Below are 26,021 nucleotides of genomic sequence, written 5' to 3' on the forward strand. Positions count from 1 at the left end.
AAACAGAAACAAATAAACACATAAACCTGATGAAAAATTGAACCAATCAAACTCATTTGTGTTCCCTCCAGCAGAACTGGCCAGTTGAGGTCAGTGAAAGGCGGTGATTGCACCAGAACCTGTTCAGCAGGGTCTGCCTTTATTGGAATGGAATCTAGTTTCCCATAATGCAGCATTCCATCAGAATGTCAGTTGTGCGCAGTGGATTCTGGGTAATTTCATTTGGAGTCTAAACACTAATCCCCCCCAGGTGGTGTTCGGAGCCCAAATTAAAGTGGACGTATCAGCGGTCAGTCGAGGCTCGCGTGCTCCGTAATCTCAGTACACCGCAGGGGAGGAGAGATTCCAGAGCATAAACACACACACACACACACACACCTGAACAGGTAAACTGAAGACATGCAAAGAGCTAAATTAAAACAATTCAAAAAGTAGACGAATATTTCACATAAGGGGGCTGAAGGTGGCTGGCCTGATCTCTTATGGGTGGAACTGTGGATGATGATGATGATGATGATGATGATGATAATGATGCTCATCCCTGTGGAGCTCCGAGATAAACCCAATGCACCATCTGAAGCATCGATCAGTCCAATTTCAGATGGATGACTTCCACCGGACCGAGTTCTGCTGCTCTTTAGATACCCAGCCACCCGGGCCTTCATTATCCTGCACCGAGGGACCTGACATTTCAGGGATCCAGATGCCTGCAGGAGTTGAGAACCAACACCTCTTCATTGTGAAAGAGTGAAGGATGAGATGGTAAGTGTTCCAGAGTATCTCCAAACACATTGCTCCAGCAGCACACAGATGCTCACACACCTTCATTGTGAGGTGATGCATGGAGGTCCCTCACCGGGCAGGGGCTCCATCATGAAATGAAAAGAGACGGAACGATAATGAAGTGGCGCTGAGCAGAGGGGCTTCTATTGTCAATGATAATCAGCATCTTTCAGGCAGAAAACCAGGCAATTCAGTTTGAGTGGAGAGAAGAAGGTGAGATAATTCAGAACTGATACACACACACGGAAACACATAGATATATACACACAAGCACATATATACAGGGACATGAGATGATGCCTATACACATATACAGATATATACACACAAAAACATATATACAAGGATGTCAGACGATGTCTATACACATATACAGATATAAACACACAAAAACATATATACAGGGATGTGAGATGATGTCTACATGCACATACACAGACATTAGTGAGTGTTGCATGGTTCTTCATGTTTCCTACAGCCAGGTTCTCAGGTCAGATGGATACAGGGAGGTGAAGGTTGGGAAGAGGGCCGCACGTGCCGCCGATTCGGGCTAAGACGTGCAGTGCGTGAGCTGTGCTGTAATTAGGGAACTGGGTTCTCCAGGTTCCGTACACTGTGGTTTATATAATGAAGCAGGCCCCTTCGGCCTTTATTCCGCTGAGCTCGGGCGTGTAATGCAGCTCCTGAGTGGAAACACATGACAAATGCAATTAGATCAACAAGAGTCCGGCCTGCAGCCGTTACTGTGGAGATTCAGGTTCCAGGTCAGTTGAGAGGCGCAATTTGGGATCGGTGTTCTCAACGGGTTTCATGAACTCGACCCTTCTCACTAATGATAATCTAGATTCTGCTGCACCAGCAATCATTTCCAAATACACATCCGCAGATGAGATGCATTCAGATATGATGTTCTGTGTTTAATTCCTCGAAACTTTCACAATACACTCAAATATCAGAACATTATACCATAATAATCACAGTAGAGTTGATCATGATCACATGAATAAATGAAGATAGAAAAAACAAGAAGAAGATTTGATTCATGCATTCACTGAATTTAAAAATAGAGGAACAAATGTTTTTTGTCATTGTTTAAACATTACTGTTATTTAAAAAATCTGGACTGGTTAAGTATCAGAGTATATATTGGGATGACATATGATGAACTGTGATGATACATTGTATGATGAACTGATGGACTGTGGTGGTATGTGATGTGTTGTGATGGACTGTGATGATAGGCGATGTGTTGTGATGGGCTGGGTTGTGTTTTGTGTGACTGTGATGGTATGTGATGTGTTGTGATCGACTGTGATATGATTGGCTGTGTTGTGTTGTGATGGACTGTGGTGGCACGTGATGTGTTGTGATCAACTGTGATGTGATGGGGTATGTTGTGTTGTGATGGTCTGTGATGTGTTGTGATGAATTGTGATGATAAGTGATGGACTGTGATGATAAGTGATGTGTTGTGATTGGCTGTGTTGTGTTGTGATAAATTGTGATGTGTAGTGCTGTCTTATGACAATCAAAATAAAATTGTGATTGTGTGATGTGATGTGATGAGATATGATCAACAATGATGAGATTTGACGTATTATAATGAGATGTGACAAGATGATATGACGAATTGTATTGATGTGATGAGATATGATGTGCTGCTGTGGTATTTTAGTGAAAGTGCTTGTTTTGTCATTGTAACACACTGCAGCACAGCACACGGTGACACAGTTACATTAGCTACTCGGTTGTGAGTTAGCTGTTTTATTGTTTCTCATCATTTCTGCTCCTGATTGGCTCCAGTGTTTGGTTGCAGCTGGGACTGATTGATAGAAAAGACAGAAAACGCTGCAGTTGCAGGACTGTAGCTAAGCAACGTGTCGGCAGTAAACACTGGAGCCGTCCAGACCGGGTCATTTACTGGAACCAGTCATTCTCGGCTAATGGGACTTCAGGTGGTGTTTCCAGGGGATGCAGGGCACTAAAAGCTCCTGCTGTTGATAATTAAGAAGGTTCTGAGATTCGGAATCAATAAGCAAATAGAGAAAAAAGGCCGGACAGACTGAAGAAAAAAAAATGTCCAATGACAGAAGAATGAAATATCGATTCAAAACGTCACATTTCCTCTCCTCTTCTGTCCAACTGGACATGACCAGACAGGTTATGGTTATGAGGTCAAGTGCCGCTGAGAGACAGGAAGTGGTGTGGGTCATGTGATCAGCATTAATTTCTGCGAACGCTTATCTGCTTCACAAAAGACAGTTTCTCACACAACTACACACTCGAATGTGAGTTTCGGTCATCAAGAACCCGGTTGTGGGCGGACTTTGATTTCGTATCAGGAACCAGCGACCAGGACCTTGAAATCCTGACTTGCAGCCGTCTACACAGAGTGCTAATGTCAAAATGACAGATCAATAAATAATACAGTCTGACATTTAGCTGCAATCACATTAATGCATCGTGTACGTACACACACACACAGAAACACACTCTCTCTCTTCTGCAGAGACTGGAGCCGAGCAAGAAGTAAAATTGGTACACAAACTATGAGATTTGAGCATTAAAAAAAATCTGTTTGAACAGCCATTTGCACTGCAAACAATTAAAAACCGTGTATGTATTTAGACCAGAGACGCCTTCAGATCGTCCTGTCCTGTGTATTGAACTGCACAGAGCGGGCAGCCATGTAGTGTCAGAAATATCAGTTCCGAGCCCACAAATCGTCAACACTAGTCAACATTTACATTTACATTTATGGCATTTGGCAGACGCCCTTGTCCCGTTTGACTTACAGCCTTCTTTCATGTTCTGTTCTGGTTCATGAATACAATATTTTTATTCACTCTGTTGTAGTTTTCTAACATAAATCAGACTATAAGCAAGTTACAAGCTAGTCTACGTATCCTCTAAAGAGGAAGGTTTTAAGAGGCTGTTTGAAAATACTCAGCGACTGTATTGTTCTGACCTCGAAGAGAAGTTTATTCCACCACCGAGACGGAGAGGAGTCTGGATGAGTGTCTTCCTCGTACCTACAGCGGTGGGGGGACCAGGCGGGCAGTACTGGAGGTGCAGTGCGAGGTGAGGTAGGATGGTGTTGTAGGCATCAGTATTTTGAATCTGATGCAGGGGGGCTGCCAGTGGAGGGAGCTTAGCAGTGGGATGGTGTGGGAGAATTTGGGAAGGTGCTGCTGCGTTCTGTACTAGTTGTAGAGGTCAGATGCCATTCGGAGGTAGACCTGCTAGAAGGGAGTTACAGTAATCCGGTCGTGAGATTACTAGGGACTGAACCAGTATCCGGGTGGCCTGTGATGATCGATAAGGGCGCATCCGTCTGATATAGTAGAGAAGGAATCTACACGAGCGGGAAAGGAGAGTTGGTTGTCTACAGTTACTCCAAGGCTTTGTGCCGTTGTCCAGGTAGATAGCAAGATCCTGATGTGGTGAAGAATGTGCTGGAATGAATATTAGTTTGGTTTTGATGGGAAATCAAAATGACCACCTTGTTGTTGAAGGCAAATAGCGTAAAAGAGACTAGTAATAGAGAAGAGCTGATTAATAGCGATATGAATCCAATCTCCCCACCGTCACAGAAAGACACCAATACGTAATAATACACAGAAACATCGACTTTTGTTATTTATAGGGATGCCATTGCTGTTATGACTGGGACTGTGCGTGCTTACCCGACTAACGTCAAGGCATTGCAATTGCATAAATTAAAATTCATAATTCAAAGAATGAACCACGGGCAAAACTAAGAGAGCACTGGTGCCTGACGTTCCAACGATCCCTAATACTTGCCTGCTGAAAGGGTGCTAATGAACGCGGCGCTCCGATTGGCTGTCGGGCGGGGTCACGTGACGGAGGGCAGCCCCCTCGGTCCGGACCGGACGGCTCGTCTCGGGACAGATCCCGCCGGAGACGGAGCCTGGCTGTTCGCTCGGCGAAGTCCTCGGCGAGCGGGGAGATGTTCCTCCAGGACTTTCTCCGGCCGTGACGTCCAGCAGCATGTCCGCGGATCCGCCCCCCTCGCCGGCGCTGTCCGCGCCGCTGCCCGCGTCCCAGGTGCTCTACATCGGGATGGAGGTGCTGATCGCGCTGTCCTCGGTGGTGGGGAACGTGATGGTGGTGTGGGCGGTGCGGATGAACCGGGCGCTGCGGGACACCACCTTCTGCTTCATCGTGTCCCTGGCCCTGGCCGACATCGCCGTGGGCGCGCTGGTCATCCCGCTGGCCATCACCATCAGCATCGGGCTGCGGACGCACTTCTACAGCTGCCTGCTGCTGGCCTGCGCCGTGCTGGTTCTGACCCAGAGCTCCATCCTGGCGCTGCTGGCCATCGCCATCGACCGCTACCTGCGCGTCAAGATTCCCATCAGGTGGGTCAGTTCCTTCTTTACTTGACTGGTGCCCTCATTCAAGGTCAAAGTGGAGACACGCACCATTTCGACATGGACCAATACATAGATGCAGATCGATAAACTGATCAGACAGTATCTACAGATCGATAAATTGATCAGACAGTATTAGCAGCGCAGGGTCTGGTGTTACAGCTGCTGGTGTTGAAAGTTTCCACTGGTCTCCAACGCAGTCCTGTCCCCGACTGTCCAGACTGAGAGACCTCTCTCAATCTCCCTCTCTCTCACTCTCTCGCTCTCTGTTGTTGTCCCTCTGTCACTTTCTCTCCCATTCTCTCTCACTCTCCCTCTCTATCTGTCTCACTCAGTCTTGCTCTCTCTCACTCTCTCTCTCTCTCTGTTGTTCTCCCTCTCTCGCTTTCTCTCCCATTCTCTCTCTCTCTCTCTCTCTCTGTTGTTCTCACTCTCTTGCTTTCTCTCTCCCACTCTCTTGTTCTCTCTCTCTCCCTCTCCCTCTCTCGCTTTCTCTCCCCCACTCTCTCTCTCTTGTTCTCCCTCTCTCGATTTCTCTCTCCCTCTCTCGTTCTCTCTCTCTCACTCTCGATCTCTCTCTCTTGTTCTCCCTCTCTTGCTTTTTCTCTCACTCTCGATCTCTCTCTCTCTCTCGCTTTCTCTCTCCCACTCTTGATCTCTCTCTCTTGCTCTCCCTCTCTCTTTCTAGCTCTTTCGCTGTGTGTGTGTGTCTGTGTGTATAAAATATGTCTATTAAATATAATGTATTAAACCAGGTTCTACTGGCGCACCAGAAAATATATATAAAAAAAATAATATTCTACTTATTAGAAGTAAAATATATTATAACGCATTATTATAATATAATATTATAATATAATATTACTCATGGTCAAATTCACACGTCAGAACTGTAAAAAGTATTTGTGGTTGAAGGTTCCATGACATTAACAGCACGTTGACCTTTAACCCTCGCCCGCCCGACACGGTGCTGGTTCCATTACGGTTTCACTTCTGCCACAAACGGTCACTTTTGGCGACTAGATGACGACAAACTACACCAACACAGGAAACTAGGATCCGTTTACACGTAGCAGAGACTAAAGTTCCCAGAATTCACCTCTTCAAAATCATAAAACAGCAGCAACGACGGCATACTAAGTAGTTTGATCCCTTTATGCGTAGTAATATGATTTATTGTTGCAGTCAGATACTCGGCGAACAGTGTTGGGAGTAACGGAGTACATGTACCGGCGTTACGTGTTTAGAATACAAACTATGAGTAACTGTATTTCGTTTCAGTTAAAGTTTAAATGAGTTATAATCAGAATACAGTTACTTTGTTGAAATAAATGGTAATTCCGCGCTGCGCGGACCACGCATAACACTGGTGTTCTGTCGAAACATGCTGCCTGTCGAGTTGTGCTACCTAGCCGGTCTGCGCATGCGCAGTCCCTCAAGTTTGCGCTCTGTTTCAGCGCGCATAGATCCATGCTACCCCTGAAATTGTAAATAAGTATGATTTAATTCACTATTACACCAGGACTGAGTATAGGTGCCATTTAAAGTGATTTGTACCGTTATCGGAAGTGCACAAATTTAAACGGAACCCTGTACGGTAGCACCGACAAAGCAGCATAAATCGTCAGAACACCGGAAACCCAAACAAAACACGCAATAAGCGGCTCTAATGCAAGCGTCCTGTTAACGTTGGTGGAACCGGAGCCAGCACAACAGGCGCTCGGGGGCAGCGTGTGGGGACGGTGCTTTGCTCAGAGGCACCTTGGTGGGATTCGAACCTCCCGATTGCCCCTTTAAACTCGAGATTTAATGATTACTAATCATTTTTAATGACATTTAAGGCCTTATTTCTTTGGAAATTCGCGAAGAAATTCAAGTCAAAGTCCAGTTTATTGTCATCTCGCTACATACAAGCACACAGAGAGACGAGATTGCGAAGCGTTGGAGATTTGCAGAGTGCAAAAGGACATATTGTAAATGGAATAACACACGACACAAAAACACGACAAGGGACACTGTGGACATGAAATAGTGCAGGTCGAGACAAACTAGACAAACCAGGCAGACAAGTGGTGCATGATATATAATGCCGTATATAGTGTAAAATAATGGCCACATTTACCAGACGCCCTTATCCAGAGCAACTTACAAGCAGTAGTTACAGGGACAGTCCCCCCCCTGGAGACACTCAGGGTTAAGTGTCCTGCTCAGGGACACGATGGTAGTAAGTGGGATTTGAACCTGGGTCTTCTGGTTCATAGGCGAGTGTGTTACCCGCTAAGCTACTAGCGCCCTATTATACTTGGAAAGGAGTTGGTGGTAATTTGACCTTTTGACCTGCAGCTACAAGCGGGTGGTGACGCCGCGGCGGGCGGGGACGGCGGTGGCGTTCTGCTGGATGGTGGCCATCGTGGTGGGCCTGACGCCCATGCTGGGGTGGAACAACCTGGAGAAGCTGCGGGCGGCCAACGGCTCGGACCGCATGGTGGTCACCTGCCAGTTCGAGAACGTCATCAGCATGGAGTACATGGTCTACTTCAACTTCTTCGGCTGGGTGCTGCCGCCGCTGGTCTTCATGCTGCTGGTCTACGCCGAGATCTTCTACATGATCCACCGGCAGCTGAACAAGAAGGGCCCGGTGAGCCTCGGCGAGCGCAAGCGCTACTACGGGAGGGAGCTGAAGCTGGCCAAGTCGCTGGCGCTGGTGCTGCTCCTGTTCGCCGTCAGCTGGCTGCCGCTGCACGTCCTCAACTGCGTCACGCTCTTCCGGCCCGGCCGCGGCCAGCCCGCGCCGCTGCTCTACGCCGCCATCCTGCTCAGCCACGCCAACTCGGCCGTCAACCCCGTCGTCTACGCCTTCCGCATCAAGAAGTTCCGGCTGGCCTTCCTCGCCATCTGGGAGCGCTACGTCTGCTGCGCGGAGAAGGACCCGCTGGCCCGGCGGGGCAGCCAGCGCCGGCGCAGCCTGGAGAGGAGGCTGCAGCAGAACGAGCGCCTGTGAGGCGCGGGCGCCGAAGGAACAGGAAGTGGGGCCGGGGGAACAGGAAGTGGCCCGCGGCCCTTTTTATTGTCGCCCCTCCCCCTCCGGCTACATAACGGCATTAGGGCGGGGCTGGACGGAGCCCCTAGATAAGCCTCATAAATGCAGCCACGGCCCTATAAAGACTCCGGGCCAAACTATTTCCCACCGGAGGACGAGAACGCATTCCCGCGTCAGGAAGTGTGGGGGTAGGGGTGGTGACGTCACCGGGGGACACGCCCCGGCAGGAGCCCGCTAGCCCAGTCGCCACGCCCATGTCAAATAATGACGCGTGAAGGGGTTTGTAGCACCATTTAATCACGTGACACGTGCTTAAAGGTCACATACAGCAGGGTCGAGTACGGTTCTCTGGAGGTCAGAGGTCACATCCAACAGGAGTACAAGATGCGGTTGCATGGACCAAACAAAGAAAATGTGAATAAAGAGTTTATACTCTGGCGCCCTCTACTGGTTATCCTACTATTTCTAAATTACAAAAAAAAACACATTATATAAATAAATCACAATTATGCAAAGATTTTGAGAATAAAAAATTAAATTAAATAAGAGAGTAAACCACCACACATTACAAAGACAAGAAAAAAGAAAAAAAGCGATTTATAAAATGGTATAAAAGCCTGATGTAAACGCAGCCCCGAGGGAACTGCTATCGGATTTGATATTTTGCAAGATCACGGATGGCGAAAAGACGGATTTTCAGCTTTGAGCACCAGAGCAGCCGTGGGGGGACGAGGAGGATAGAGCTAAAACTGATCGAACCGATCTTACGTTGTGCGTTTCCACACAGGAGCGACGTGGCTGTTGCAGAGTGTTCGTACTTATTAGAATTTAAACCTGAGGCTGCCGGACTTCGGACACGATTGGTGGATTCACATTGTAGGCTGGACACACAAACACATTAAATATCACACCAGGGTTCCAGAAAGGCTGCTGAAATTATAAATACAGATTTAAATTAAATAAAAAAATGATCGGTAAAGGAGGCACGAGGTCGTGACAGCCAGCTCCAGCGAGGGCGCTCCACATCCGCTGTGACATCTGAAGAGGTGTGGCACGTGTCCTGGGCGTCGGCTTCGTCTAGGAGCTTTTTCTGGCGCCGTCATTGAGACGAACTGGCGTTCTCCTAAGAACGAATGACAGCATAAGAGTGACGTGCGGAGGTGACAGACTTGTTTTGATGTCTCGCGTGGCCGCCACTCACCCATCCGCCCTGCGCCGAGATCCAGTCGGCCAGGCGCGCGTTGAGGAAGCTGGTGAGGAGCCGCTGGACGTTCTGCACCATGTCAGGACAGTTCTTCTTCACGTACAGGCCCAGGGCGACGGAGGCCCTCAGCAGGTCCCTCTCGGGGGCCACTTCGGCCCTCTGTCCCAGCCACGCCTCGCAAAGGTTGTTGACGCTGCTGACGAACACCTCCTCCACCTGAACGGCGGCGGGGCAGGTCAAAGGTCAAGGGTCATCCTTCACTCCGGCTCAGGAGGCGAGCTGGTTGCGCTGGAGCGGTGGGCCTCACCTGATTGGCCGCCGCCTCCCGGATGCCGCGGATCAGTGGCTGGATCCTCCGCTCGTCATACTCGTCCCCGAGGTCGCGGAGCTTCCGGGCGACTTCCTGCGGGTCGAACGCGGCCGCGTCGCCGCCTGCGCCGGACACACACACATAAATCATTTTACACTCACAGTGCGACCCGCCCGTGGAAAAAAATGACGAATAAAACTCACCGCCGTCCGTTTCGTACACGTTCTCATTGAGAAGAAACTGAACGACCAGGCCCGTCTGGCTCCTGACTTCGTCCGCAGCCATCACCTCCGTCTGAGCCGCCCGGCGCCGCAGCCGCTGCCGCCTTTTATCACTTCCGCCTCAGGCCACGCCCACCGGGAACCGGTCGGTCGGTCAGAGCGAAAACCAGGAGCAGTGCTGTGGATCCGGAGCGCCCATACGGAGCAAATAGATATTCAGAGGACTTACGCGTCAAATCACAGTTTTGTGAATGAAATATTTACCGTAAATACAGTCGTTTCACAGAGACTCCGCCCCCTTTAAATGCATGACGTCGTTGGTCCTTGTCATTGTTCTTTCTGTTACTTTAATTCATAAGTGATGCAACATGACATGACAAATGTTATTTATATTTTAAGTCTGTATTGCCAACAAAGAGTTCATAAATCATGATTTGAAAAAAATACAAAGATACAGGTTCCAGGGGTTTCAGTGTACTCCAGACATGAAAAAGAAAGCAGAACAGTATGAATAGAATAACATAAATGTTTTTCTCTTACAGAAACTAACTGACTGAAGCAGAGTTGAATTAGCTGGCTTCACGATTCAGTTCATGAGACATAAAATACCAAATCACAATCGACTTTTTTTGCACGTCTATCCAATATGCGTTGCAATGAAAACTAAACTAAATAGACCATTTTCTTCCACCTTCATAGCGGGGTAAGCCTTATTTTTTATTATTTCATCACTATTTGTACAATTGTTTTCTGCTCGTCTTATTCTGAATGTCAGCATCACCAATAAAATGTGTTGTCAGTAACACAGAAATCCTATCAATTTAATATAAGTAATAGTGTCATATGGGGCAGTGGTGGCGCAGTGGTTAAGAAAGCGGCCCCGTAATCAGAAGGTTGCCGGTTCGAATCCCGATCCACCAAGGTGCCACTGAGCAAAGCACCGTCCCCACACACTGCTCCCTGGGTGCTTGTCATGGCTGCCCACTGCTCACTCAGGGTGATGGGTTAAATGCAGAGGACACATTACACTGTGTGCACTGAGCTGCTGTGTATCACAAGTGACAATCACTTTTAATTAAGTAATAGTATTTACATTTTGCTGCATTCACCCTGTTTGCACAGTAGAGGGCGGTGTTTCACTGCGATCGGCCATCAGCGCCACACCCTAACGTGCGTGTGCATGAAGCATCTGGACGGGAATTAAAACATTCCTGTCTGCAGAGAACAGTGAGCAATAATGCTAGAAATCATTTTCTCTTCCAATCGAGCAGAACGAGGCTCACTTTCTGTGGCAATTTCCGCTTATTACCTCCCTGCTTTCTTTTGACACCAGAAAGCCACTAAACATCCGATCCAAATGAAAAACGCCGCCAGAGCCGGATTAGATCCCAGATGAAACTGCAATGCGCGAAATTGCCAATTCATTTTAGCCCGAACGGCAGCGATGCTGCTCTGCGCCCAGCGACATGTTCAACCACCGCAGGGGTCTCGAGCTCCGGCGGCCTGCTGCCGTTCCTTCACGCCGTGGGCCGGAGTGAATTCTGCCGTTTGGTGCTTCACACCCTCCGCCGCTCCTTCAAATTCCCACCCCGTTCCTGCGCCCTTTGTGTGTCAAACAAGTAATCGGCACAGGTCACTATTTCAATTGGCCTCTGGAGAGCATGAACAATGGAGCACCGCCTGCACTGCGGCCGCGAAGCCTCCAAGCACCTTTAATAATCACTTACCCCTCACATTCACACGCCACACTAATTACAGCAGTTTCCCAATTTACGGGCAGCGGCGTAACGCCGTTAAAATACAGTACCAAACACCGAGCTGCTGTAGCCATGGAAACAATTTACCAGAGTGTTCTCCCGCCGAAGTCACAGCTACAGCGCTTCACTGGAAGAAACAAGCTGCTTATGTTGGAGGGAAACGACCATGCGCACAAAACCTCAGTCCAGAGTGAGAAACTCAGGGCCGGAGGGCTCTGGAACACAGGCGACCTTATTGAAAGTGAAATGATGAAAGTGAAGTGATTGTCACATGTGATACACAGCAGCACAGCACACGGTGCACACAGTGAAATTTGTCCTCTGCATTTAACCCATCACCCTGAGTGAGCAGTGGGCGGCCATGACAGGCGCCCGGGGAGCAGTGTGTGGGGACGGTGCTTTGCTCAGTGGCACCTCAGTGGCACCTTGGCAGATCGGGATTCGAACCGGCAACCTTCTGATTATGGTGCTTAACCACTAGGCCACCACTTATTCATCCGAATCCAGAAACAGCAAACGTTATCATCTCATCTCTGCAGGATGTTTATGTAATATAGGAAGATGTCACGCTGTAAAAGATGTAATGTAGGAAGATGCGAGTTACGCTGAAGTTGGACATGACGAGTGAAATTGTCAGGGTGGGTGAAGCAGATCGCACCGATGGTCTCCACTCTAATGTTCTGGGCTGCACCAGGTCTGCGAGAAGTAGCACTGGACCTCATATGAACATGGTGCGAGACACACAGTAAACCCAGGGTAAACACTGCATAGACAGACATAGGCAGACTTTTTACAGCGAACGCATAGAAGCTGTAAACACAGTGTTAACAGTGACGTTGGTCTAAACACGACACAAATCCCACTGCAGACAGAACAGAAATATATGTTGTAAAATGTGTACAGAGACAGTAAACACAGTATCAACACAGCAGAAAGAGACTGTAAAAAGTGTTCACAGTGTTGGCAGTGTAAAAAGTGGTGGACGAAACATAAGCATGGTGTTATGAAACTGTTAACATAGCGTTAACATTAAAGACAGCGTAAACACCACACAAAACGCCGCAGACAAAAAAAAACAAAACGGCAAACACGGAAACAGTAAAACGCAGAAAGTTTCTGTAAAAAGTGTTCACAGTGTGAAAAGTACGTAAACACATTTTTGGACGAAACATACAGTGTAAAGAGACTGTAAACACACTGCAGGTACAGCTTAAACACTATATTTACTGTCTCAAAACAGCTGTAAACAACACAAACAGACTGAAGACGCTGTGTTAACAAGACACACAACACATGAACACAGTGTAAACACTGCATAAACACACGGAATGTGGTGTAAACACAACGTAACCGGCTACAGACACAAAAGTAAACTGTAAACTTCAACTGTAGACACAACACACACTGTAGACTAAACAAAAACAACGTAAAGATAGTAAACGCAGTGCAAGATGTCGCGCTAGTTTGACATGGCGAGGCAGTAGATCTTGAACGACGGCTGGACATGACGATGAGAAGGACGCATACACACGACGTCACGAAACAGGGGTTTAATTCATGATCAACAGGACAGGGACGACATCCGGGCCCGGAGTAACCCCTTCTGGACCGGATCGTGACAGAAGCTTAAATACAGCATAAACAAACTGTAAATACACAATACATTAACATTTAAGGCATTTGGCAGACAGCCTTATCCAGAGCGACTTACAACATGCTTTCAAGTTACCATCGATGAAGAGATCAATTTTGGTTCACGAGGGACCCCCAACTATGAACCCAATCTTTTTATTCACTCTGTTCTAGTTTCTATACAGAAGTCAGACAAGAAGAAGGTTACAAGTTCATCTAAATATTCTCTAAAGAGGAAGGTCTTGAGCTGCCGTGTGAAGGTGCTCAGTGACTGAGCTGGAAGTTCATTCCACCACCGAGGGGCAGAGATGTCATTCCTGGTGACCACTGATCTGAGGCCAGTCAGAGGTCATCAACAAGAAGACCCCAGTCATACAGATACAAGTGTTGTCTAATATCATGGAGATTTGGTGTGTTCTGTTTACACATTCATCCTTATCCCAGTTTTCTTGAAATAATTAGTCTTTATTTATGCACCGTGTGTAAAAGTAGTAATCTGATTTTATTCATAATGTTCATTTAAGGCAACCCAATACAAAGCATTTCACAACCCACCTTATACACCAATCATGTACAATTAATTTTGGTAAATAGAAAACAAGACCATGCAAATGAAAAACTCTGTGATATAAAGAAAGCAAGGTGAGTAACATATACGGTATACTGTCCAAAAAGATAAGAAAATATCAGCAATATCTGCAACATGCATGGTCCAATTCCATAAATGTCCATAAAACAGACCAGTGGAACGAGAGCGAAGAAGAGAACAAAAAAGAAAAACACTGAAGTCCATTACAAGTGCAGATTTGAAACAAACATGCACATCATTCAGACGTCACAGGGTCTCTATGATACAGGGGATGAGGGGAGGGTGTGGCCAGTGTGGGCGGGCGATCGGTCGATCAAACACTCCACAGGTAACCCAGAGTTTGATAAAACACAACAGAAGAAACTCTTCTTGGCTGCAGATCAGGTAATGATGCTTTGAGCAGAGCATTCGTACAACAATCAGCAGATATGAAATGAGCGGGGACGTAGTTTTTACCCAGCATGCCTCTCGCCGATGGTCGTGATGGCGCGTTGGTCATTCAGGGTGTCAAATGGAAAAAACCCCTGAAGCCTCTGATATCCGGATGCAGTGAAGGTATCGTTGAGCTGCTGCGACTCAGCTATATGCATAGTAGACATCCCCTCACAGGATCTTCCAAATCCGCGGCAAACCGAACATGAAATATGGAAAAAGCAGGGCAACATTAATGGCTTTAAAAAGAATCTTGAAGTTTCCGCAGCTTCATTTTAATGGATGCAGTTGGACAAATTGGTACGTTCAGTACTCATCTTATTAACCGGATCTGAACGATTTATTGAATTAATTTTCCTGACAGCCGTCCCTTCAGCAGTGAGAGGAACGATGGCCCTGCTCTCTCCTCCCATGAGAATCTGCACTTACAAAAATACTCAGTCTTGTCCGTGAAACCTCCGTAAAAATAGCTTTATCTCAACAGTAAAAATATCAGTTACAGCGTGAACCTCACATAACATCTTTATAGCACATTCATAACCCTTTCATTAATGATGTTAATTTATTGATCTGTTGCCATTGGCTGCCAATAACTGGACCAGTGGCCAATTAACAATTCCTTTTGAAGCATATAAAATATTACGAGCTAATGGCAAACCATCCAGAAGATATTTGTGCGGCAAGCATGTCGCCGCTATCTCATCAGAACCAGGAACAGAATAACAGTGGTAATAAGGGAAAAAAGCTAAATCCACTTTGTTTACTACATAACCCGTGAAAAACGATTATTTATGAGTGTAGATAGATGACCCACAGATATTATACATTATTCACATAGTAACGTACCATACATTTTCAATTTATCAATTTGTGATGAAAAAAAAAACCCCATATCAAACGTCTGAATATAAACGCATTACTGACTGTTCTATCATACTATAAACATGAAGTGCAGAGGATGGTTTTGAATGACAGCATCACAGCACTGCAGTAATAAACGCAGTCGTCAGAATTATGAAGAATAATAATCAAATAAATGAAAGTGATGAATGACAAACGTCGTGGCCAATCTGGCTTGTTTTGTTTGGACTGCCATGAAGTCTCCTCGAGATTTCTGTATTCATGCTCACACCTCTGAGAATGGACACGCACGCACGCACGCACACACACACACACACACACACACACACACACACACACACACACACACACACACACTGTAATCATAGTGTTTAAACAGTAGCAGTAAAAGAAATTTGATGGCCTTGAAAAGGCATAACCAAAAAAAAAACTAAACAAAAAAACAGGCACTTTCACTTGGAGAAAAAATGGGAGGGAGAAAAAGAGAAAAGAGCAGCAGTAAGAATGTCAGTAATAATAATCATCATCATCATCGTCATCACTGCTGCTTTATCGGTGCACTGCTCGATGCTGCGGACATTCAAGTTCAAGGATGACTTGTCCTGGTTGTAACTTTAGGTTTTTTGGAGGCGGTTCCCTCGAAGCAACACCACATACAAAAGTACCAAAAAAGAAAACGGCACCTGAACACACTCACTCTGATACGCTGATGTGGAGCGAGGTCAAAGGTCAGAGCAGGGCAGACATGTGCTGACACATTTAGACAAGCACAGACAGGCACGAGTTGAAACCACAAGCACGTCTCACTCTCATGGGGTCCGACGTGGTCCGTCGGGAAACAGTCACAGGCCTATGTCTATGTGTTACATCTTACTGTTTTTTTTGTTTGGTTTGTCTTTTTTTTGGAAAATAATAACGAGTCCGAGCGTCAAGATTCTCACGTCCGAATTTCCTCCTATTAAAACAAGCACCAAAAAAAAAAAATAATTAAAAATAAAAAAACGCCGCTGCATCTCTGAGGAGAAACCAGGAGATTTTTTCTACACTGCATCCGTCCCCGCCGCCGTCCTCACAATATCGGAGACGTGTCCCAGAATTCCAGGAGAGCAAAGCTCCTGGTCAGATCTGCGTGTGGTGGGTGTGTCCGGCAGGGGTGTACGGTGGGGGTGCTGGGTTGGGTTTGATACCCCGGCTCTTCATGTAGGAAATGAACTGATCCGGGATCTCCGCCAGAACGTCTTTGGCCAGGCGGGCCATGCTCAGCACATGGTTCCCTGTCCGGTCCATGTAGTCTCGGAACGGAACGAACTGGCGTCGGCGCACATGCAGAGACAAGAGAGATTTTATCACGTCTGTCCAGATATGCGTCGTTCTGCTGTCAATGTCTAATTGTTCTTGATAATGTGAATATTTGTCGGTCCTCCTGCTCACCTGCACAATGTCCCGCTCCGCCAGTTTGCCCCGCGACGATATCCGGATGTCATCGCCGTCCAGCTCCACCATAGCTGAAGAGGGAGAAAAATTCGCAAGAGTCACTACAGTTCTCCTCGGTGCAGGGGAGACATGAGGACGGGTTTCTGATGCAGTGCGGGATGCTGCTGCCTGCGGAGCTCAGATCCTGTCGATTTCATGCCTGCAAAAAGACTGTCATGCAGTGCTATACCGACGGGAATTTTTGGTTGTTTTTGTAATTTCATGCCAGTGCCTAGTGTGTAGGGTGGGCGGGTGGTAGAACTGATGTGACAGATCTGTAACAGATCTGTTCAATCTCAGATACGACCCCATGAAATAACATCCTGGTACGATCTAATGGACAATCCCACGAAAAGGTTTGAAAAGTGGGATACTATCCGGGACACCTTCACAGAGAACATGCAATTTGTTTCAGAAATGCACACCTTACCTTCAGTGACAAAGACAGAAGGAATTATATTTTTGGCATATTTCCCTGCTCATTCATTTCAGTTTTACCTGTGGGGTAGTAATCAGAAGGTTGCTGGTTCAAATCCCGAACCGAGCCTGTTCTGTTTGTTATTTACATTTACAGTATTTACCAGACAGTATTTACAATCAGTAATTACAGGGACAGTCCCCCCCCTGGAGACACTCAGGGTTAAGTTGATTGCCACTTGTGATACACAGCAGCACAGCACAACACAGTGAAATGTGTCCTCTGCATTTAACCATCACCTGAGTGAGCAGTGTGTGGGGACGGTGCTTTGCTCAGTGGCACCTCAGTGGCACCTTGGCGGCTCGGGATTCGAACCGGCAACCTTCTGATTACGGGGCCTCTTCCTTAACCGCTAGGCCACCACTGCCCCAACACAGATGAGTGTGTTACCCAGTAGGCTACTACCACCCAATATATCACCATGTGCTGTGCTGCAGTCTTTCACTGGGGGACTTCAATTTCACTTTGTTACTATTTGCATGTTTGAACCGCAGTCTTTTTGTTGCGGTGGTTAACTCCATTATGGGAAATGTCTGCTTTCTCTGATTTTGTTTTGGACAGGTATCAGAGCCTCAGTCTGTTCTGCTGGCCCAACAGCGCACAGCCTCCAGCCACCTCATCACACCGCCCTTCTCCAGCGCCACGGTGCCCACCGTATGGCTTCAGACCAGCCAACTCACAGCTAATCTGCACGAGAGGCGTTCCGTGGAGCCTGGAGGACCAGAGCTCATTAGCCAGATGCTGAGTGATTGATATTTACTGAACACGCCGTAATTAGCTGAAGTCGGATTTCACTCCATCTCACTCCGTCTTCCGTCTGTGGACTCAAATGGGCTGCTAATTGCCCTCAGACGATTTGTAAGGCTAATTATTGACTCATTGGTTGAAGTATTTGCAAGAGTTATGCCTGCCACAGACGTCCAACACACATAGGTGAAAGGTCAGAGGTCTTACCATCAAACTCGGCCTGTCCCACACCCACAATAATGATGGACATGGGGAGTTTAGCAGCCTGCAGGAACACAGGAGATTTTAGATCATTGAGTTACGCAGCAGTGATTAAACCTCTTAGTTATGAATGTGTTATAACAAGCAATAAAATCACTTTTACAAACACTTGACACATTAAAAAATGAATCTAATTGGATTTCTTCTTATTAATTCTAATCATTCTTTTCCAAGTTATGCAATTCATCATTGGCAAGAGATGCTTAAAACTGGCTGTGGAGGTTTTATGAGGTATTTTAAACCAGAACCACGTAATAAACTTTGTTTATTCAGCTCCAAATCTGATATAAATGTAATAAAGGCTGTTATCGCTTCACGTCAATGCTAATGAAGGGTAGCTGTGTATTGGGCTATTGGCTATCGGTGGTATTAAAGACCTAAAAATGCCATCAATGCATTAATCATATCAACAGCACAATTCAAACCGTGGTATTTGGACTCATGATCGGTATGTTTCTGGGGTCAGATTGTGTGATTTGATGGCCAGGCTCCTGACGCCCTCTTCGACCATTTACTTTGTTTGCCTGAGGATTAAACCTCGTAAAACGTCTGTAGGCACCTTTCTGAATCTCCGTGCCCATGTGGTCCGATGAAGACACCACCACCATCTCCTGGTTTACTGGAGGGGAACTTCAGCGCCACTCGTGAATAATTGAGCTCTGTTGGCCTATTTGTGCCACCACCTCGCATTGTGACTGACAGAGCGGATCCGCTGTAACTAGACATTTCCCGTTGTTGCCTTGACAACGGAATTTTTACGGCTCTGACAAAAGAGCTAAACTAAGCAAAAAAAAAAACAAAAAAACAAACAGGTTCTAAAAATATGAAGAGGCTCCGCGCTCCATCTGCGTTTATGACCCGCACGTTAAATATTCATATCCCGCCGCTGCAGTGTTTATGCCAGGCAGATGGCTGACGGGAGGATTTTCTGGTGGGCGGGGAAACGGCTGGAAACGGCGGTTTTGGTAATGGTCTGGTGGCGGTTCCACCTCTGGCCCTGTAAAACTGCGTAAAGTTTTCTCCTGCGGCGAAGCGCCGCCGTAACGTGGCCACGAGGTGGGCGTGGCCCGTGCCCAGCCTGGCCTGTTTTAGGGAGTTTTGTGGGGGTGAACAGCTGCTTCCTGTCCCTGCGCGGCGAGGATGGTATGAATGATACATGCGGTTCCCCGTGCGGCAGCAGAAGCGGGAAGTAGGTCAGTGTTCCTGAAAACGAACCCGTGAGAGGACACACACACACACACACACACACACACACACACATATCTGGGCAGCCACCCAACATGCCTCAACATCTGAAGATCTGCCCTAATTAGCTGAACCCGCAGCTCTGAGCTTGAACCTTTGCCATCGTTTGAGCCCCTTCCCCACACGACCACGCCCCGCTGTGTTTCGCGTTGTCGAGCTCTGGCCTTGCTCTTTGTGGTCATGCTGCGGTTTCAGCCATTATCGAAGTTCCCGTTGGCCTTCAATCCACCGTTTTTATTAAGTGCTGATCTTGAGATAACTCGTCACACATTGTCAGATTTTCCCACCCACACACACACACTCTCACACACACTCCGCACAAACTCACGCATTCTGATCCGGTGCTGCAGCGGCAGTTCCGTGGCGGCCAAGAGTGTTTGAGCAGCAGGCAAGATCTTAAAAGGAAGGTGTGGCTGTTCTACTGGTCTCATTAACAGTCGCAAATTCCCTTTAAATCCAGTCTGTTGTAATCGTGGCCTCGCTGCAGTTCACACTGAAAGCGCACACACACGCACACACACACACACACACACACACACACACACAATAAAACTCACATTCACTATGGCCTCTTTGGTCTGTGCCATGTCTGAGATGACGCCGTCCGTGATGATCAGCAGCACAAAGTACTGAGAGCCGTCCTGAACTGCTGCAGCATACCTACACACACACACACACACACACACACACACACACACACACACACACACACACACAGCAAAAACAGAAAATCGTTACAGTACTTTGACTGGTTTGTTGCCATCAATGAAAGCCTCTTTCTGCTCTTTTCACTCTCCAGACGATTTAATCAGCGCACAGCCATCAGCAACTCGGCCGCTGAGGTGAAATGGTAGTTCAAAAATCCCGTCCCGCCTCAATATGCCCACCCGTGGACTATGTCCACGGCACCGAGGTCTCTACGGCCCGACCACAGTCTCCTCAGCTCTCAGTTCCTGGCCGCGGAACTCTGGCAGATGTGCGATTCGGAACAGCGGCGTGAAGACCACCGCGGCGACCTTTCATGTGTCCGCCAAGCCGAGGCGGTGACGGCCCTGCCTACATCCCACCTGGCCACGTGGTTGACCACCGGAGCAAAGTTGGTGGGTCCGTACAGCTGCACCGTCTTCAGGCTCTGGTGATAGGCTTCCAGGATGCCCTCTATGCCGTTGCAGTAGGGATTCTCAATGTTCCCGTTCTGAAAGAGAGGGAGACGTGCCGGGGTGAGAAGTGGTTTTCGCCCATCCGCCACTAACGGGGGGGATTAGAGACCCCCGACGTCACACGACTCCCGCCAGTTCGACTGAGAGCCGCCGGGATTTTACAGAGAAACGAGGAGCTCAGGATGCAATATGACACACACGCAGATTTATTTTTTTTTTGTAAAGCTTCCAGAAGCGGCAAAATTCCGGGTCTCCCATCTCTCCTGTCTTCACACACAGACACACACATGTGCCCACGTTTTTTTTCCCCTCCGTCTTCCTGCGCCCGGCAGGAGTTTATCACAGCTGGACAGAAGCTGCAGTTTCAGAAGCGCGAATTCAGACGGGGCGTCGTTCCTTTTATTTCTCAGAGGGCCGCAGATCTCCAGCGACGCATTAAAAAAAAAGCAATATTCTTATTTCACGTCCTCACACACACACACACACACGTCTGCAGCAAGTGAAAGACACTCGGTGTTGGAATCCAGCCGCGACACAGGATGGAGAGGAGGCGCCGGAGAACAACACACACTCACCAGCGGGAACTCGTGAAACACCCGTCCGTCCGGCGGGAGTTTGGCGCCGAAGCCCAGCGCCGGGAACATCTTGTCGCTGTCGTAGTCCTGAATGATTTCCCCCACGGCCTTCAGCGCCATGGCGTAGGCGTTCATCTGGTACGGGTTCATGTAGTGCAGAGACGTGGACTGGGATGGGTTACCTGTGAGGTCAGAGGTCAGACGCTTGCTTCGTCTATCGCAACTCTCGGTGGTCACAGGCAAAACCACATCAAACACACGAAACGAAACACACGTTACAAAACCCACAAAACATATTGCATGTTATACAGCAAACATCACACAAAACAACACTGTACACACACATACAGTGGGGCAAAAGCATCTGGCAGGCACAGACTGGGCAAGTTGTCCCACTTAAAAAGATGAGAGAGGTCTGTCATTTTCATCACAGGTACACTCGAACTGTGACATACAAAATGTAAACAAAAATCCATTCAAATAATTTATTTGTATTTACGGTGCAGAAAATATGTATTTGGTCAATAGCAAGAGTTCACCTCAATACTTTGTAATGTAACCTTGGTTGGCAATGACAAAGGTCCAATGTATTTTCCTGCCAAATACTCCCCCCCCCCCACTGTATCAGACAACAAACGAACAACGCAAAATACGCAAATATACAGTAAAGACCAAAGGTTTGGACACACCTTCTCATTCAATGTGTTTCTTTATTTTCATGACCATTTACGTTGGTAGATTCTCACTGAAGGCATAAAAACTATGAATGAACACATGTGGAGTTCTGTACTTAACAAAAAAAGGTGAAATAAGTGAAAACATGTTTTATATTCTAGTTTCTTTGCTCTGATTACTGCTTTGCTCACTCTTGGCATTCTCTCGATGAGCTTCAAGAGGTCGTCACCTGAAATGCTTCTCCAACAGTCTTGAAGGAGTTCCCAGAGGTGTTTAGCACTTGTTGGGGTCCAGCTCACCCCAAACCATCTGGATTGGGTTCAGGTCCGGTGACTGTGGAGGTCAGGTCCCCACTTTTTGTTAAGTACATAACTCCACATGTGTTCATTCAAAGTTTTGACACCTTCAGTGAAAATCTACCAACGTAAATGGTCATGAAAATCAAGAAAACACGTTGAATGAGAAGGTGTCCAAACTTTTGGCCTGTACTGTACTGTCTACAAAACAAGACACATGTTATACAACAGAAAGCACACAAAACACACATATCACATAAAAAATATACACAATTACATACAAAATGCGCCACAAAAACACAGATATTCATGTACAATGTAAATGTACAATAAACAACACCCACCGTTAGATGCAGTGAAGTCGATGGCTACAGTGAAATTGATCTGGGTTCTAAACAGGGAGAGAACACAATAAAAAAAAAAGATGAAAACAACTGCACAAACTATTGCAGACACACACGCACACATGAAAAACACAAGCCATGCTCCCTGTGGCGATGAAGCGCGGCTGTCCCATGGGCATCGGTACACATCCCTATCTGTCAGGATGAAACGCCGCATCTCCAGCGTCGATTCTCGTCCAGCTGTGGAACCTGCGGCCTCCAGGCGCTCAGCAGCAGACGATGGAGGAGGCACAGCCAGCTGCCCAGGTAGATTTATGAATTGATGAAAAACGGAGCGTCGCACGCGGCGCTATAACAACATCCGATGAATTACCGAGTCCGGCGGTGCGCCGCTGCATTTTACACCGCCGCAGGCTTTTACTCTCCTCACATGTTGTGCTTTTCACTTCCCCGGTGAGTTAAGAAACGAATAAGATGCTGCATCACAGCCAATCATGTGTCCTTGGTTTCGTGGGAACCGCTGGTCATGTCGTCACACCTCTGCATGCGTTTTACAACAAACCAATCACAGCAAAGGCCAAAGTGCTTTAATGAAGGGGAACAGTGGGGCTTTTGTTCGGTTGTATTAATTACCAGTGAACTTAATTCCTGAAAATGGAAAACATGGGCTGAGAACATTCAGGCAAAGTGGTCCTAGCATGACTTTTATGCTGCTTTTTCAAAATGGTATTACAATAAAACACTATAAATGAAAACATTAGCACAAGGGAACACATTAAATTATATATACAATCCACTCACTCTACTGTTTATTTTAAATGTATTTTTACAATGAAATCTGCAAATGACAAGAAAAAAGGTGCACCTGCACACATCTAAGAAGCGCTGCTTAAATATCATTTAATAATGCACCTCCGACTTCAGATGCGGATTTCCACCATTTCACCATTCGTTTGAAGTGTTTCTAATGTCTTCTTGTTTCTGAATCAGCAACGTGTACTTTAGTGAAACGTTTGAAGGAAATAGATCAGAATGTTAGCCGCACAACCCATTTATATCATAATTATGGCGTGATATATATTCATCAGTTCAGTCTAAGGAGGCAGAAAGACAGAGGACCATTGGGAAGAAGATCTGCAGATCCAGGACTACAGAGGAAACGAGGAAGCCCCATCAAGCTGGGCCTCAACACAGTAATAAAAAAGTAGACGTATCACATTAACCTTCCAGATCCTGTGGGTAGAGAAGACCTCCCGCCCTGGACACCAATTATCTGCACTCATTAATCGTGGAGGAGCCGTGGTTCCCTGACCGCCGCCTGTCCATCAACCCGGGGCCGCAGTCTGGAATCCACTGCTCTTCCTGCCCCGGAGTGGAGCTATTACGGATCGATCAATTCCCCCGCGGGGGCTTCTGCTTTTTTTGTTGAGTGGTGGCTGCTGCGGTGGCCATTGACCACCGGGGATTAATCAGACGGCGACTCTTCACCTCCAGAACGGGGCGGGGTCGGCTAACAGAAATGCCAGAAGTCTTCCGAGGGTCACGGCGGCGGCGGGAGGAGCGGCGAGGCGAGCCGCGGACAGACGGCGGGCGTCCGCCACTCAGCCGTCCGGCCTGTCGCGGCGCGAAAGGTCAGCGTTTAATCAGAGCCAACGCTCCCGTGCACAGGCGCCCCCCCACCCCACAGCCTCCACCCACGGACCGCCGGCGGCGGCGTGGGTAATGGAGCGTGCCGCCGCGGCTCCCGCAGTTATCGTCGCTCCGGAGCTCCCCGGAACCAAATGGATTCCGCCGATTTCCTTCTGCTAATCGATGCACCTTCACATCACAGGCGAGCAGAATTCTAATAGAAATTGTATTTGCTATCCCATAAAAGCACACTAAAACACAGGAATTCTCAAAAAGAAAAAGAAAATCACAATATCGTAAAAATATGAAATGAACAATAACATAAAAACAAAGACTGCGTTCTTTTTCCTTCTTTTCTTGGTAACACTTTCATCTTTGAGTGGTAGAGGCTGTCGATTCGAGAGCGTTGCCATGGTTCTGGTGGTGATTGGTCATCTCCTGTCTCGGCCCCAATCGGTATTCCCGACACGCGGCCGGACTCTTCACGACCGGATCGTCGGTGGCGAAGAGCCGCTTCAGCCGAAGTGCCAATTTCCGCTTTCCTTTTAATCCCGGAGCTTAATTTCGGGTCGCACCAGCTGATACAAACGTGAGCCACACACACACACACACACACACACACACACACACTCACACTCACACGGCAGCTGCAGGCCTACGGTAAAGAAACATCATCCGGCGACTGGCCTCATGAGCGCAAGGAGGAGAACGGTTCACCGGGTTCTCTGTTCTTCTGCCGCAACCGAAACCAGGCCGTCCACCCAATTACCCCGACTGTCAGCAACGGCGTTCCGCTCCCGGAGCTGCGGCCGGCCGGTAATTGCCCCGCCGGGCTTCATTCGCGGGCTGGACGGACCACAAGTAACCATGCTGCTTACTGTGTGTGTGTGTGTGTGTGTGTGTGTGTGTTTGTAACAATGACACATGTATAACAGCGAGGATCGGAGAGGGCCGGTCAGCAGAATTGGCCGAGGGATCCTGCATTGGGGGTCTCCGCGGCAACGCGGCCGAGCCGAACAGCTCACACCAGCGCGAGCTGCCACTTCATCAAGGAGGACCCGTCACCCCACTGCCCCATGACCTCCAGCCCACTCTGAGGGCACCGACTAGGGCAGCACTACACACTAAGCAAGGGGTTCGTTTGTAAGGCCAAATGCCAGTGGGGTAAATAATTGTTTGATCCCCTGCCGATTTTGCCCACTGAAGTCCTGGACTAAAGTCCTGCAGCGTGCAAAAGGTCCCCGCGTGTGAGCCAGCATTGTCCAGAGCCGTCTGAAGTCCACGTGGATGATCCAGAAACGGCACGGGAGGAGGTCATGTGGTCAGACAAGACTAAAACAGAACGGTTTTGGTGTGAGCTCCACTTGCCGTGTTCGGAGGAAGAAGAAGGATGGGAACGATCCCAAGAACATGGGCGTGGACACATTTTCCACACCCTGTAAAGGAGAGCCTGGATGGGCCCTCAGTAAGGGCCAACTTCCAAAATCAGCAGGACAATGACCAAACACACAGACAGGGCACCTAAGAAGTGGCATCCGTAAAAAGCATTTCACGGTCCTGGAGTGGCCTAGACCTGAAGCCAGTAGAAAACCTCTGGAGGAGCTGAAACCCCGCGACTGTCCCTGTTGCACTGTGCGCAAGCCTGGCCAAGAAGTGCCCTCTGCAAGTGTTTCTGTACCAAATATTAAGCTCCGTTTTTATGGCGTATCAAATACCTATTTCATGCAATAAAATGCTAAATAATTATGCAAAAAAACATAAAATGTGATGCACATGGTGCGTTAATAACGCTGGCACGTGTAAGGTATTATCCGGTGACGTAGATCACCCGGAATGGAAGAAACGTGGGTAAGTTTCCTGGGTAATAATGACATTGTAATATCCTGAGGACGCACGTAGGCTGCGTCTAGGGACC

The 26,021-nt window shown here is 47.7% G+C and overlaps 2 protein-coding genes across 3 annotated transcripts in view; one reads left to right on the top strand and one right to left on the bottom strand.

The window, feature by feature from the left end:
- The first annotated feature begins 4,708 nt into the window (after window positions 1-4,708).
- Window positions 4,709-8,702, top strand: LOC114800604 (adenosine receptor A1-like). The gene is made up of 2 exons (XM_028998197.1): window positions 4,709-5,165; window positions 7,521-8,702. The coding sequence occupies exons 1-2, from the start codon at window positions 4,795-4,797 to the stop codon at window positions 8,176-8,178; spliced, it is 1,029 nt and encodes a 342-aa protein (XP_028854030.1). The 5' UTR covers window positions 4,709-4,794; the 3' UTR covers window positions 8,179-8,702.
- A 5,122-nt stretch (window positions 8,703-13,824) lies between these two features.
- cpne5b (copine Vb) overlaps window positions 13,825-26,021 on the bottom strand; it is a 45,445-nt gene continuing 33,248 nt past the window's right edge. The window contains exons 14-20 of one of the 2 annotated variants that reach the window (XM_028998194.1): window positions 22,478-22,524; window positions 21,163-21,344; window positions 20,495-20,622; window positions 19,985-20,087; window positions 18,129-18,186; window positions 16,655-16,728; window positions 13,825-16,531 (exon numbers count right to left, since the gene is read on the bottom strand). In XM_028998194.1, coding sequence (XP_028854027.1) covers window positions 16,343-16,531; window positions 16,655-16,728; window positions 18,129-18,186; window positions 19,985-20,087; window positions 20,495-20,622; window positions 21,163-21,344; window positions 22,478-22,524 — 781 coding nt within the window. In that variant the 3' untranslated portion in view covers window positions 13,825-16,342. The remainder of the gene's footprint in view (window positions 16,532-16,654; window positions 16,729-18,128; window positions 18,187-19,984; window positions 20,088-20,494; window positions 20,623-21,162; window positions 21,345-22,477; window positions 22,525-26,021) is intronic. The other variant, XM_028998195.1, reaches the window with a different exon arrangement.

Source organism: Denticeps clupeoides, chromosome 12 (genome assembly GCF_900700375.1).
Source record: "Denticeps clupeoides chromosome 12, fDenClu1.1, whole genome shotgun sequence".
Classification (NCBI taxonomy): Eukaryota; Metazoa; Chordata; class Actinopteri; order Clupeiformes; family Denticipitidae; genus Denticeps; species Denticeps clupeoides.